The following is a 14055-nucleotide window of genomic DNA, read 5'->3' as shown; positions in this document are numbered from 1 at the left end:
ATTATGGGGTTTTCTGGGCGAGATTTGTTAATAAGGTGTAGAGCAGTGGATATCTCAGAAAGCAGATGTGCTCTCTCTCTTTGTGTGTGACACATTGGAATTCTCTCAAGTATTAACAAACTTTCCTCTGTGTGTTAAACTAGCATATTGCCAGTAGCTGGTGTCTTGTTCTGTAGAATTCAGTGATTTCATATAAGAGTTATTTGTGATTACAGAAAAACTAATTAAATTAACTCTATTTCCTTGCTGCTCCCGCTGTAGGATCAAATAGAAAGGTCATATCTAAATCAATCAAAATGCAGGAGAAATATGAGTTAAATTACCTACTGCATTAAACGTGCAGCATGAAGCTGATACTAAGTTCATTTACATTCCCAAATGAGCATCTTGATCAAGAAGAGACCCACAATACATAGATGAGGAAGATTTCAACAACAGAAATGTTCTTCCTCTTTTTGAGCGACCCAGGGAAAATTGATTTAGAAGAATATACAGTGGGCTCTCCATATTTGCTGGAGTTAGGAGCACAGGACCCCTGGGAAAGTGGAAAAGCCACAAATAAGAAATCACTACTTTTTTAATCACCCATCACAACTCTATGGTCAACATCTGCCAAAAGTTGACCATAGAATCATGCTGAAGGACCTAGAAATGCCTAGAAAAGTTTTCTCTAATAATCTCTAGATCCTCCAGTGCAACTCTATGGTCAGTTTCCAGCAGAATCTCTCTGGAGGACCTAAGGATTCCTAGAGAGGACATATTGATCAAATCTGCAAATAATCCAAACCTCAAACATCAAAGCCACAAATGTGGAGGGCCGACTGTATATGTCCTGTGGAAGTTTAAGTCTTTTGTACTCCTGTATTCAGTGTCAGATTTGAATCAGGCCCTTGGTTGGAAAGAAAGACTCAGCTATATGTTATGTACAGTCAGCCCTTCTTATACACAGATTTTTTTATACACGGATTCAAGCATCCATGGTTTGAAAATGTTCAAAAAAAGTATAAATTTCAAATACCAAACCTTGATTTTCCATTTTTTAAATAAGAGACACCATTTTGCTATGTCATTATATTTAATGGGAATTGAGCATCCATGGATTTTGTTATCCACAGGGGATCTTGGAACCAAACCCCAACACATAACAAGGGTCCACTGTATTTAGCCCTCAGAGACATCTGTGAAGAAAACAGATTTATAAAACAGAAATTATGTTTTCAAAATCCACACTGGATATTTCAGTGTAAATACACATGTAAATGAACATAGAATTAATACCAATTATTTTACATTTTTTTAAAAAATCAGATAAATGGAAAGTTCAGTGCTACAGCCACTTCATACTCACCAACATTTCACAAACAAAAATCAGAACATGTGTCACGAAGCAAAATCAAAATAATAATAATAATAATAATAATTATTATTATTATTATTTGTATCCCACCTCTCCATGGTCAAGATGGCAAGAAGTTATTAATGAGGAAGAACACACAAGCTAGGAGAGACTGCAGCAGTTTGTGTTTGCCTGAGCCTACTGGGAGGGACAAGAATCTGCCTTTCTTCTCCTCTTTTCCCACTGGGTTGATTGACTTTGAACTCAGTTTGCAGCAAAAGTGGGGAACAGAGGATTATTTGGGACTGTCCCTGCCAGATCAAAAACAGAGAGTATGCCACTTTCTCTAATCACCTTGAAATAGTCATGGGGAAAGTACAACCCTCTGTTAACCAAAGAAAGGTGGTGGGACCGGGGGGGGGGGTCCCACCAAGTATGTCAGCGTTACTTTAAATGTTGGTGAACTTAGATTTGCAAGAGGCTGGGTAACCTTAAGGACTGTTGGCACTGGTGTAGGCTGGTAATAACTGAGGAAAACTCAACGTTTGGATGAGTTAAGATGGTTTTATTTCGGAGAATGCAGAGTGGAATCACACACACATAAAGCAGTTCTCGCAGACATAACATTCAGAGCTAACTAAAATGGAAATAGGGAAATGGGATAGTGGAGTAGGAGGTGTTTAAAAGACAACTGTGTGTGCAGAGGCTAGTTTTTTGTGACCAATATTTATACCTGAAAACTAGCCTATGGGGATAGACCATCTTGTGAGGTAAGAAAGATTTGATGTTATTTCCCAGGAATCGACAATGGGATTCCAGGCTTGTTGATGGCTTTAACTTGGATTGGATTGGATAAGGATGAACCCAGTGTGGATGGACAGGGAAGTTAGCTGATGTAGGCAGAGAGAACTGTCTGACTAATTTGGTGGAATGAGGCCTCATTTGTCTCTTAGTGCAAGAGGAAATACAGAGGACTTGGGGGAAGGAAGGAGCGATCAATGTACCCATTCAGCCTTGATTGTATTATTACCTGGATTGTCCACATGCCCCCAGGTCTTCATTCCTTTTCTCCTAGGAACCTTGTCTAGTGTTCTCAAAAGCCAACAAGACCTCTTAAGAACATGCTGGCTTCAGAGATGAAATATGAAAACAGGAGGACCCCAGATACAGCGTGGGCTATGCAGGGTGTCTTAACAACCCCCTGAACATTTTGGAGGCCCTTAGGGTTGCCCTGCACCCAAATGTCCTCTAGGTTGTTCAGCACAGAGATTATCACGTTACAAAAAAAAAAAAAAAATGTAATTTATCCCCAATGGGATACAGTTGCATTTCAGATTGGAAGCAGGTTTTATTGCACGCAAAACGCCAGGTGGCATTTTGCATGCGATAAAAATCTGTTTGCAATCCAAAACCTGACTGTTTTTTTGCATGTGATATTCTCCCACATTTCAGCACATTTTGGCCCATAGCCCAGGCCATTTCAGGCCCTGATGAATCTAGGGAACACTGTATGGGGGGAAAAAAACAGAGAGGGGAAGGAGGGCAGTGGATGGTGTTGTGCTCCAAAGTCCCCTGGGAGACCAGTGCAACTCCTAACTCCTGAGCATAGCCTTAAAAGCTTTAAAACCAACATGAAATGAAATACTGAGTTAAAGGTAAAAAAATATATATATATCTCTATGCTTTCTAAATTTAAGCTTTAAATAAATAGAACATGTACTGCAATTGATATTTTGGCTGCTGCTTTATGGAGTGGTTATTATATTTTAATTAAGCATTCAGACCTGCTTGCTCTCCCACTTCATTCTGCATAGCTTGACTCTAATTGTTGAACTCCAACGCTTCAGCTTTTTTCTGGTACAGGGAATGGTGCTGAAGTGTCAGGAACAGAACTATCTAGTAATGACGGACATGGAACTCATCACTGAAAAAGAAAAAAGAAACACAAGGCCAAACATTTTGGAAGGTTCAGTTGCAGAGAGGCCATAGGCCTGGGGCCCTGATTATGAGCTGGAGAGCAGCTTTGGTGCAGCTTCTGGATTCTTAGTTTGCATGCATCATTTAAACAGCATACCTCCAAAGAGACCTGAAGGAGCTTTATTTTGGCAGTCTGTAACAGGCCTATGTTTACAAATGGATTATGAGGAAACCTTCTCATAGGCCTCTAGTCTAAAGACTAGTCTAAAGAGACATGAATTCTCACAGTAGAGCTTTTTGGATTTTACTGGGCTGGGCCAGTAGTTTTCTCCAAGTTTTTGTTTTGTTTTGTTGGATCTGCACAATGGCTCTTCCAAAGGGTTTGTTTTAAATGGTTCACAACACAAAAACTGCTGCGTGGATTGCTGAGACCTGAAGGGCAATTTTTCCCTCATGTCTTTTTACATTCCTTTATTTATTTATTTTTTTAGAGTTATAGTGCTGTAGAACAAAAGTGCTGTATCTGATGCACTATAACTCTGGGGGGGGGGGGGGTGAAAAAGGGAAGCCTGCTTTTTCCCCTTGATATGTCTCAAAATTAAAAAGAAATCTACTCAAGAATGGGAATAAAATGTTGAAGCTGCTGTTGGGAATTACTAGAAAATAACCCAGGACAACAGAAATGCTGTTGGGAGTTTTTGATTAAAAAAACAAATGAACAAACCCAAGACTATAACAACAAATGCTACACTTTCTCATCACATTTGCCTCATCTAGAGTCCTGGGTGCTGGATGGAGGCTTGGAGAAAGCACAGCTCCATTCATTTTTTGGGTCAGAGCAGGTGACTCCTTTTAGAATCTGGATGTTTTCCCACATGCCAGAAAAGAGTTGAAACCACCTTGAAACCTCCCAACTCATCAGAAGATGTGCCACATCTTTTGTGTCCATAACGTCTCTCTTCCTCATGGCTGCCAGGGACATGCTTTTCCTATTTTGGGTGGCTTCAGGTGTTTTGGCATCACTGCCCTTTCACTGAATTCTGAAGGAGTCCCCCTCCACTCTTAGCCCCCCATGTTTTGCCACTGCATCTTCCATCTTTTTTCATACCTTTTTTCATCCATGAAGAAGGAAATATAGAACATGACAAGCCCCTTTCTAAATCTGACCTCTCATATTGTTCCAAGTCTTTGCTATTTATTTTTTTGTGGCTGCCATTTGGTTTAACTTGGGCCTGTTACAGACTGCCAAAATAAAGCTGCTTCAGGTCTCTTTGGAGGTATGCTGCTTAAATGATGCATGCATCCTAAGAATCCAGAAGCTGCACCAAACTGCCCTCCAGTGCTTAGGAATGGAGTGTGGCTTTGGCGCAGCCTCCGGACTCTTAGGACCCATGCATCATTTAAATAGCATACCTCCAAAGAGACCCGAAGCAGCTTTATTTTGGCAGTCTGTAACAGGCCAAAGAGTTCTTTTAAAATTAATTTGGGAATTGGTGCACAGCTGTATGAGAGCCAGCATGAAGTAGTGCTTTGAGAGTTGGACTGTGACTTTGCAGACCAGGGTTCAAATCCCAGCTAAGCCATGTAAATTGGGAAAGTCACGCTCTCTCAGCCTCAGAGGATAGCAATGGCAAACCCCTCTGAAGAAACGTGCCAAGAAAAACCCATATGTCAGAAATGACTTGAAGGCATACAACCACAACAATAAGCATAGCTGTATACACAGTTTGTTACAGTTTTTACTCTCAGTCTTTTTATTCTATCATAATACTAACTGAAAGGAATCTAGATTGCCTTGAGTTTCCTTTGTGTACTGTATTGGTCTTGACTGCCTAGCCAAAGCCCATCCCTCTGACATAATGAGTATATCTAAACACATGTGCAACTTAGACACCTGTAAGAAAAAGATGGATACAAACTGAAAACTGCAGCAAAGTAGGTGCAGCATTCTGTGCAAAATAAAATAAAAGCCACAAGAATTGCAAATTGCTGACACAGCAGGACTATTCCAGAAATGAGATAAAAATTAATTTGGAACCCCTTAATATACAGAGAATGCCAAGATTCTGAGACTTTCACAAGCACCCATCATGGATGCTGGCTAAGCAGATATAGACCCCCTTAGACATGATGGCTGACTGTCCCTGACTGGTTTTAGGGACCTGTGCTATGCTTCCTGAGAGAGCTGTAAGTGGATGGTCCTTGGGTGCTATGTGTCCTGTATATATCTTGCCAGGTTACCTCCCACAATGGTCTATCTTGCTGGCACTGCTCCACCAATCAATGGGATTAAATAGAGCCGTTTGAGGATATATTGGGGATGTTCCATGATCTCCATGGTATGACAAACTGTACCAGCCCAAGAGCTGATGTAGTAAATACCTTCCTGTTGGAAGCAATGGGAAGAGAAGAAAGGGGGGAAACAGGACTTTCCAAATAAAATCAAAAGTGATTTCACCAAGCCTAAGATAGCACTCCTGTGGTTTCAGGAGCAGAAATGCCCGATTTCCTCCCCATTGCAACCATTCAGAATGAAATCATAAAAATAAAAGGAGGAAAGATGGGAAATGGAAGGGAGAAATAAATGCCATTCTTTCCTCCCTTCTGCTCTGCTGACATGGGCTCCCTTGGGATGCAGCTAAGACCATTTCTCTATTACCTTCATATTTTCCCTTTCTTGCACATAGTGCTAGAATTTCTCTGCCCAGCACACAAATGTTTTGAGTTAAAAATAAACCCCATCTAGCACATTACAGTAATTCAAATTTCAAATATGGAATTTGGTGTTCAAGATTTTGGAAGATAACGAATACTTGCAAAAATTCACCTCAGCTCAAAGGAACAAGCAGAATTTTAATCTTTCACAAATAATGTATGTGCTGTTGGATTTTCACTGGGGGGGAAACATTCCATTTTCCTCTTTTTTGGTTGGGATAGACACACAGAGTAATGCCAAGCCTAATTTTGTGTTTTTGCTGCATTAATACAGAGCTAACTTTTCTCTATACACCTTTCTCATTGCAGACCTTTGACCTACTGGTGGAGCCGTGCCCAGTCTCTCATCTACTGCAGTGAGACTTCTGTGCCAGGGACATTTGTGGAAGAAAGCCACAGTTGCACCTGCCCCCATGACCAGCCCTCTTGCCAGGGCACCATCCCTTGTGCCTTGGGGGAGGGCCCAGAATGTGCAGCCTGCGCAGATGAGAACGCCACACAGTGTGGGTCCTGCAATCCTGGCTATGTTCTCACCTTGGGTCTATGCCGCCCAGAGGTTGCAGAGTCTCTTGAGCACTACTTAGGGCTGGAAACAGACCTTCAGGACTTGGAACTCAAATACCTTTTGCAGAAGCGAGATAGCCGCATTGAAGTGCACTCCATTTTCATCAGTAATGACATGCGCCTAGGGACCTGGTTTGACCCTTCCTGGAGAAAGAGGATGCTGGTGACCCTGAAAAGCAACAAATACAAACCAAGCTTGGTCCACCTCATGCTGGCCCTCTCCTTGCAGATCTGCCTCACCAAGAACAGCACCTTGGAGCCTGTCATGGCCATCTATGTCAATCCCTTTGGGGGCAGCCACTCAGAGAGCTGGTTTATGCCCACCAATGAGACTGGATTCCCTGACTGGGAAAGGACTAACGTGGATGATTCTGGTCAGTGCCAAAACTGGACCCTCACATTAGGCACTAAGTGGAAGACCTTTTTTGAGACAGTCCATGTCTACCTGAGGAGCCGCATCAAATCTCTGAATGACAGCTCCAATGAAACCATCTTCTATGAGCCCTTGGAAATGGACCCTTCTAAGAACCTAGGGTACATGAGGATCAATAGCTTGCAGGTCTTTGGCTATAGCCTGCCCTTTGAGTCTGATGCCATTCGGGACCTTGTGCTTCAGCTGGACTACCCATATACTCAAGGCTCCCAAGACTCTGCTATATTGCAGCTGATTGAAATCAGAGACCGGGTAAACCGTCTCTCTCCCCCTGGGAAAATCCGCCTTGACCTTTTCTCTTGCTTGCTCCGGCACAGGCTTAAATTAGCCAATAATGAGGTAGGTCGAATCCAGTCTACTCTGCAGGCCTTCAATGCCAAACTGCCAAACCCAGTGGAGTATGAGACTGGTAAACTATGCAGCTAGCCTTGGGAGCGGGGCAGGGCTGTTCTTGTAATCCCAGAGGGGAGGACTGGAGATTGGAGTGAATACTTCCCAAAGCCTTATTTTCATGCCAGCTGTGCGCTTCTGTGAGACAGTCAGTGGTCAGCCCAGAAGATTCCAGGTTTCATGGCGCCAAATTTTGGAATTAGTTATGGCACAAATCTCTGGAGCAAACCTAGCAAAAAAAGAGGTCCAGCTGCAGTGCTGATATTGCTGCAGATGGCCTGCTTCAGTTGCTTGGAAAAGTGACACAGTTTCCTTTCCTGTGGCTGTGTTAGTGGAATGTGCAAGAAAATATACAGGCCCATGAAGAAATGAGATGTAATTGGCAGCATAAAGCAATGACTGATGAAAGAGTAATGACTGAAGGCAGACTGGAGAGAGTTCTGATAAAGACTTGGCTTTTTTGATCAAGCAAAAACAACAGAGATGGAAGGAAAGAACAAAAGGATTGGACATAATTCTTGCAAGTGCTTCAAAAACACCCACTTTGGAGAACTTTTCTTTGGCCCTTGCCTCCCTTGGCGCAATTTACTTTTGTATTATTTTTATGAGTGTTTCTGACAACAGCATCGCTTTCACGTTTTCTGCATTCCTTTCTAAAGCTACCACCCTAAGCACACTTTCTTGGGAAACATTTCCACCAATGTTGTTGGGACTTGTTCCTCTCAAAGAAATGAATATAGGAACAGAGTGAAAAGCCTTGATTTCAGCTGCCTTGCCATCACCCTGTTTCATATTTCTGTTTGATTGCTTGGCCATTTTAGTGGGTGGGTGGTGACATCTATCCAGAAATTGGTGGGCAGTAGCATTTGGGACACATAAAGTTCGCTGTGCCTGAATTGTCCTTTTCTCCCATCTGTCACCAGGGAACGTTTTGTTCCATTCATATCATGTGATCCACTCACACTTAACCAATTGCACCAGTATCTTCATTGTCACACAGGCAGTTGTTGTTAAATGTATATTTAGAGCCCAGTGGATGATTGGCCTTTATTTACTTACTTACTTATGTATTGGTTTTAATTGGTTGGCTCTTAAAAAGTATTCTACTTTTGCATTTTTTTTAATTTGGAATGGGGTTATCAATTTCTAGTTAACTGCTCCAGTTGAGTTAACACATCTTAGCCAAATGTATGTTTTACTATATTTTGTAAGGGGGTAGGGAAGAGAGAAATAGCCCTTTTGGAAGAAAAAAAAGGGGAAGCAGTAAACAATCAAAATTCTCTAAATGACTTATAGATGCAGTCTGTGTGGTATGTGGGTATATATGTTGTATGGGTGTATCGCTGAAGATACCAGATAAGGGGATGGGTTTGCACTCATGCCCTTAAACAGCAGTTACTTCAATGGTCACCATTACTCTGCCTTGGCAGATTACTCTTTCCCAAACTGGAAGTGCAGACAATGCCGCAGGGATGGAGCAGTCTCCAGATATGAATATAAGTACCTCTATATTTGGCTCAGGAAAGATACATTAAGTGTTTCATATGAAATGAAAGATGTAAAAAGAGAAGGAAACTAGAGGAGTACCATTTCCCAATACAGTATAACATGCTCTTCCCGCAAGTAGATCAAGATGACAGTGTAAACCTGATAGCAACCTGATTTAGTTGGTGTGCAAAAGAAAGATGGTGACCTCTCCATAACCACCCAGTTACCATAAGGCCAAGCAAGGAACATTTTGCTCTGACAATGGACTACATGAACTTGGAAGATCTTCTGTTTGCTCACATAGTGAACCCTCCCTCCCACGCATTTCCTAAATAATCTCCTGTTGCCTTTAGTGTTGCTAGTTGAGAGGGACCTCTGATATAGAAAATATTCAGCAATCACTTGCCATTTCAGAATTAGAGTTAAAACTATCTTATGTGAGTCAAGAAACTGTTAAGTTGTTGCCTTAATAGATGTGCCCTGTGATCAGTCATGATATTGTAGTGTCACAAATTGCACTTGCTTACCACTTACCTTCCATAGACTCACAGTTTTAGTTCCTCTTTCAAAACAACACTGATTCCTCATGTTGTGCTGGTCCTACATTGCCTCATAAAGTATGTGCATTGGTATTTCATATATTGTTGGCCCAGGCTCCTGTGACTTGGCCCATGAATCTTCATTGATGACACAAGTAGCTAGCTGGATGCGTTAAACAGGGAGCGAGAACAAACGGATAGCTGTGGAAACTCAGTAGTATGGCAACTGGCTGGCAAATGCAGATGCTTGAATATTTACATCCAATTTTGAATTCTGTTCTTTATTGCAGACTTCCTCTGGGTAAATTATATTATTTTAAAGAGATAGCTAGTTGTTGGGCTGTTGTTTTTGTTGTTTTTAAACCTAAGAAAACACACAAGGTCTGATACAATTCAGGACCCCAGAGTGTATGGGATGTTTACCTTTTTATCCTAAGCCTACAATTAGCATACTGATGATTCCCAGTCCTAATGTTCTGGATGACTGTCGCCAGCAGCTTCATATAGATATTGAAAAGAAAAGGCAACATGGTCAACAGTTTATGGAGCATCACAGGTTAAGGGCCATGAAGCTAAATAAGAGTTCCCACAGCACCAACTGGAAACACAAAGCCAAAAACATCTGCAGACTGGTGCCCCCTGCTCCTGTTATCAGCCAAATTGCTTAGGAGAATACCATGACTGTTGTCACTTGCAATTATTATCAGATTGGTTTGAAATGTGGCACATTTGTAGAACTTCTCAAGTTAATTATGCACACTGTGTTTTGTCATTAGCTCAACAAATGGCATTTACGTAAGCAATGGAAAATTGAGACTTAAGTAATGACAGGTTCTTTTTGTTCTTTTGGGGTGCAGCTTACCTTAGCTAAGTGGATACCATTCTGTTCCTTTAAATTAGGAGTGGTAGCTAAAGGGAGTTTCCAGATCCAGATGTTGTATAATCTGAATGAGAAATGGTAGGAATAAACAAGAATGTACAGGGCTACTACTTTCATCAGAGCCAGCACGATGCAGTGGTTTGTGTGTTGGACTATGATCTGGGAGATTAGGTTTTGAATCCCTGTTTGGCCATAGAAACTCACTGGGTGACCTTGGGCAAGTCCCAGCATCAAAGAAAGGCAGTGGTAAACCCCCTCTGGACAAATCTTGCCAAGAAAAGGCCATGATAGGATCACCTTGTTTTTGTTGTGTGCCTTCCAGTCATTTCTGACTTATGGTGACCCTAAGGTGAACCTTTTGCTTTCAGGCTGCCATGGGTCAGAAACAGCTTGAAGTCTCATAACAACTGCTTTCATGCTTAGAATCACAGAATCATAGAGTTGGAAGAGACTGCAAGGGCCATCCAATCCAACCTCCTGCCATGCAGGAAATCTCCTTGCACTATTTTGGAGCAGGGGGGAGAAATGGGCTAAATGGAGTAGATGTACTCTTGGTCTAATCCAGCAAGGGTGTTTTCATGTTCTTATAACTTCAAATGTTGACAGCCACTTTCCTTACTTTTGGCACTTCAGGGATGATAAAATGTTGCCAGTTTGATTTCTTCCAGTTATTTAATTTCTTTTAAAAAAAAAACTATTTTTCCCATTTTTAATACAGTATTTGTGCATGTACTGAGGTGATATTCTCTTTCATTTGCACCAGCCACATTCCACAGGTATTCTCACCCAGAAAAAGATCATGTTGTATTTGCTTAGCAGAAATGAATCTCTCAAGGAAAAAAAAAGGCAACAACAAGCCTAATTCACAATAACATGTTTGAATACACAGATGCAGACACAGACTTCAGTGTGTCTAGCTTCCAAAGCCCTGGGCCTAGAAGTACAGATTGGCTAGTTTTGGTTTCCCATGCTATATATATTTTTCCAATGGAAAATTCTTTCCATCTTGAATGTGAAAGAAATTACAAATGTTGATGAATTCTTATCAAAAATGTATTGTTACAGGATTTTCACAACTATGTCAACATGTAGCAACAGCCAGAGTTTAACCACAGGTTCTCTCTTGCTATGCTTTTTTTCAGCAAGTTAAAACTTTAACCTCTCTAAATTGAAGCTTGAAATCCTTGAGTGGTGCTGAGATTAGCAATTATGATGCTCCCTCGACTAATGCCAGAGGTCCTAAGCATCTCATAAGAGACTGCACCTGCTGTCTTGTTGCAAATCCCAGTTATTCCCCCTACAGTACACACCTGCTACACTCTGTGCATGTGCGTCTGTCTACATGCCAAGAACGCCCCACGTCCGTCACTCTGCCAGGCAGCTGTGCACTCTTGGTTGTTGTATCCTTGTAATACACACTTGCTGCTTGTTCCAACTACACCCCAGGAGAACTCACCTGCCTGCCATGAAATTGAACACAGCGCTGAGTCCAATTAAAATTCTCTAAGAACAGTTAGAAGGAACAGTGTTTCCTGTGCTGTTGGTAGAATATGCTTGCCTTATCAGTCCAGGTTCATTCAGAGGAATCATAAGGGATCCTGAGAGATCATCACAGACAATATGTTTCCTTTAGGCAGAGGACGTTTCATAATTAAAACAAGCCTGAATGACAGCTGCTTGGCCTTTTCTGGGAAACCTCCAAAGTAAGAGAATCAACACTCTTTCTTAACAGCTCTGTTGCTGAACTGATCTTTTAGATTGGAGGTAGGCAACCCTACCCCTAATTATACCCAATCTTTCTTATTGTCTGCACCACACTGGAAGTGATGTTGTTGTTAGTTGCTTGCAAGTCAGCATTGACCTATGGCAACTCATGATTGAGAGTGCTCTGGGTTACTCTATCCTCAACAGCTCTGCACAAATCTTGCAGATTCAGAGCCATGGCTTCCTTGGTTGAGTCTATTTTTCTGGTATGTGGTCTGCCTCTTTCCCTGCTGCTTTCTACCTTACCAACCATTACTAGACATATTCTGTCTGCACTGTAACCTCTTGTCCTGAGTACAGGTTACACCTCAGGGCAATCAAATTTTGGGGCTTACCAGTTCCTTTATGTATGATCCATAGTTTTTCTGCACAACCAAAGGCTTTGCTATAACTTACAAAGCCCAATCTGATTTTCTTCTAAATGTTTTTAGTGTGTGTCATTATCTAGCATATGTTTGCAATGTGATCCCTAGTGTCTCTTTCATTCCTGAATTCAGCTGGCATTTCTAACTCCATATATAGTAACAATCTTTGTTGTAGAATTTTGAACATCACTTTGCTTGCAATGATATAGTAATCTTGTGGTTATTGCAATCCCTGTTGCCCCCTTTCTTGAAGAGTGTCATGGTTTCCAGACCCTTCACCATTTTAGTCGCCTTCCTTTGGACACACTCCAGTTTCTCAACATCTTTTTTTGAATTGTGGTGCCCAGAACTAGACACAGTATTCCAGGTGGGGCCTGACCAAAGCTGAATACAGTGGCACTATTACTTCCCTTGATCTAGACACTATGCTTTTATTGATACAACCTAAAATTGCATTGGCCTTTTTAACTGCCACATCACACGGTTGATTCATGTTCTACTTGTGGTCTCGTTCAACCAGGTGTCCCCCATCCTATATCTGTGCATTTCATTTTTCTGCCCTAAGTGCAGTAGGTTTGATTTTCCATAGTTGTTGACTCTAGTTAGAACTAGAGTAGATTCTGCCTCTGTAGCTCGAAGCAGCTCTACGGGCATGCCATCTGTTTCTCATGATTTATTTCTCCCAAATACTCTGTGTGCAGCTTCCACTTCATTGTCTAAAACTGGATACTCATCTTCATATGGGTATTCCTTAAACAAATCTGTCATCCATTCATCTCTTTTATATACAGTCAGCCCTCCTTATCCACGGATTTTTTATCCATGGATTCAAGAATCCATTGCTTTAAAATATTCAGAAAAAGCATACATTCCAAATAGCAAACCTTGATTTTCCATTTTATATAAAAGACACCATTTTGTTATGCCATTGGATTGAATGGGACTTGAGCATCCACGGATTTTGTTATCCACAGGTGATCCTGGAACCAAACCCCAGCGGATAACAAGGGCCCACTGTACTACTTCCATGTATTGTTGCTATCATCTTTATATTTTTACTTGGTCATATAATGTGTTCCTCTGCTGATCATAGAACATCCCTGGTCTTCGTTTAAATTTCCCTTTGGATTTTTGGATCTTATGGAAAGGTCTCTTGTTCTTTCACTTTTATTGTCAACTATATTTTTCTGGATTGATTATTATAGTAGTTCTTATTATCCCTGTGCATAATAAGGTCAAGAGTTGTATTCAAAGTTCTGGCTCTATTTCTGTCAACTTTTACTTTTGATACTCATCTTGGACTCTTGCTTGAAGAGTTTAATCTGTTATCCATTGAGGCTTATCTTTGTTTTTGGAACAAGATAGTGCCTTTTTGCATTCTTTGCTAGCTGTACCCTCAAACCGATAGCCCCAAATGGCTGCCATTGGGCCTCATTGGGGGCAGGGCGTGCACATGATGCATGCCCTGAACACAGCCGGGAGCCACCCCAAAGACCCGGCCCCCGCAGGCTGGTTGGGGATTGTGGCAGCGGCCTGAATCAGGGCCGTGTGCATTTGGCTGCCGCAGCCCCAGTGTGAACAGGTCCCACATGGTCCTGGGGCAGCCCTTTTGGGCTGTCTGTTTCACCCCAATTTTCCTGGCTTCAGTCCAGAGTTCTTCTGGC

General features: G+C 41.7%; 1 protein-coding gene across 1 annotated transcript in view; it reads left to right on the top strand.

Annotated features, from left to right (window-relative positions):
* The window catches only part of BRINP2 (BMP/retinoic acid inducible neural specific 2), a 136496-nt gene extending 127861 nt beyond the window's left edge, over positions 1-8635 (top strand). Inside the window, exon 8 of the mRNA XM_089515965.1 lies at positions 6278-8635. Within this exon, the coding sequence (XP_089372091.1) occupies positions 6278-7391 (1114 nt within the window). The 3' untranslated portion in view covers positions 7392-8635. The remainder of the gene's footprint in view (positions 1-6277) is intronic.
* Positions 8636-14055: the final 5420 nt, after the last annotated feature.

Source organism: Sceloporus occidentalis, unplaced genomic scaffold (assembly GCF_023333645.1).
Source record: "Sceloporus occidentalis isolate IW3139 unplaced genomic scaffold, rSceOcc1.0.p SCAF_3, whole genome shotgun sequence".
In the NCBI taxonomy this organism is placed as follows: domain Eukaryota; kingdom Metazoa; phylum Chordata; class Lepidosauria; order Squamata; family Phrynosomatidae; genus Sceloporus; species Sceloporus occidentalis.
The sequence above is the reverse complement of the archived record's forward strand: the minus strand, read 5'-3'. Positions and strand labels throughout refer to the sequence as shown.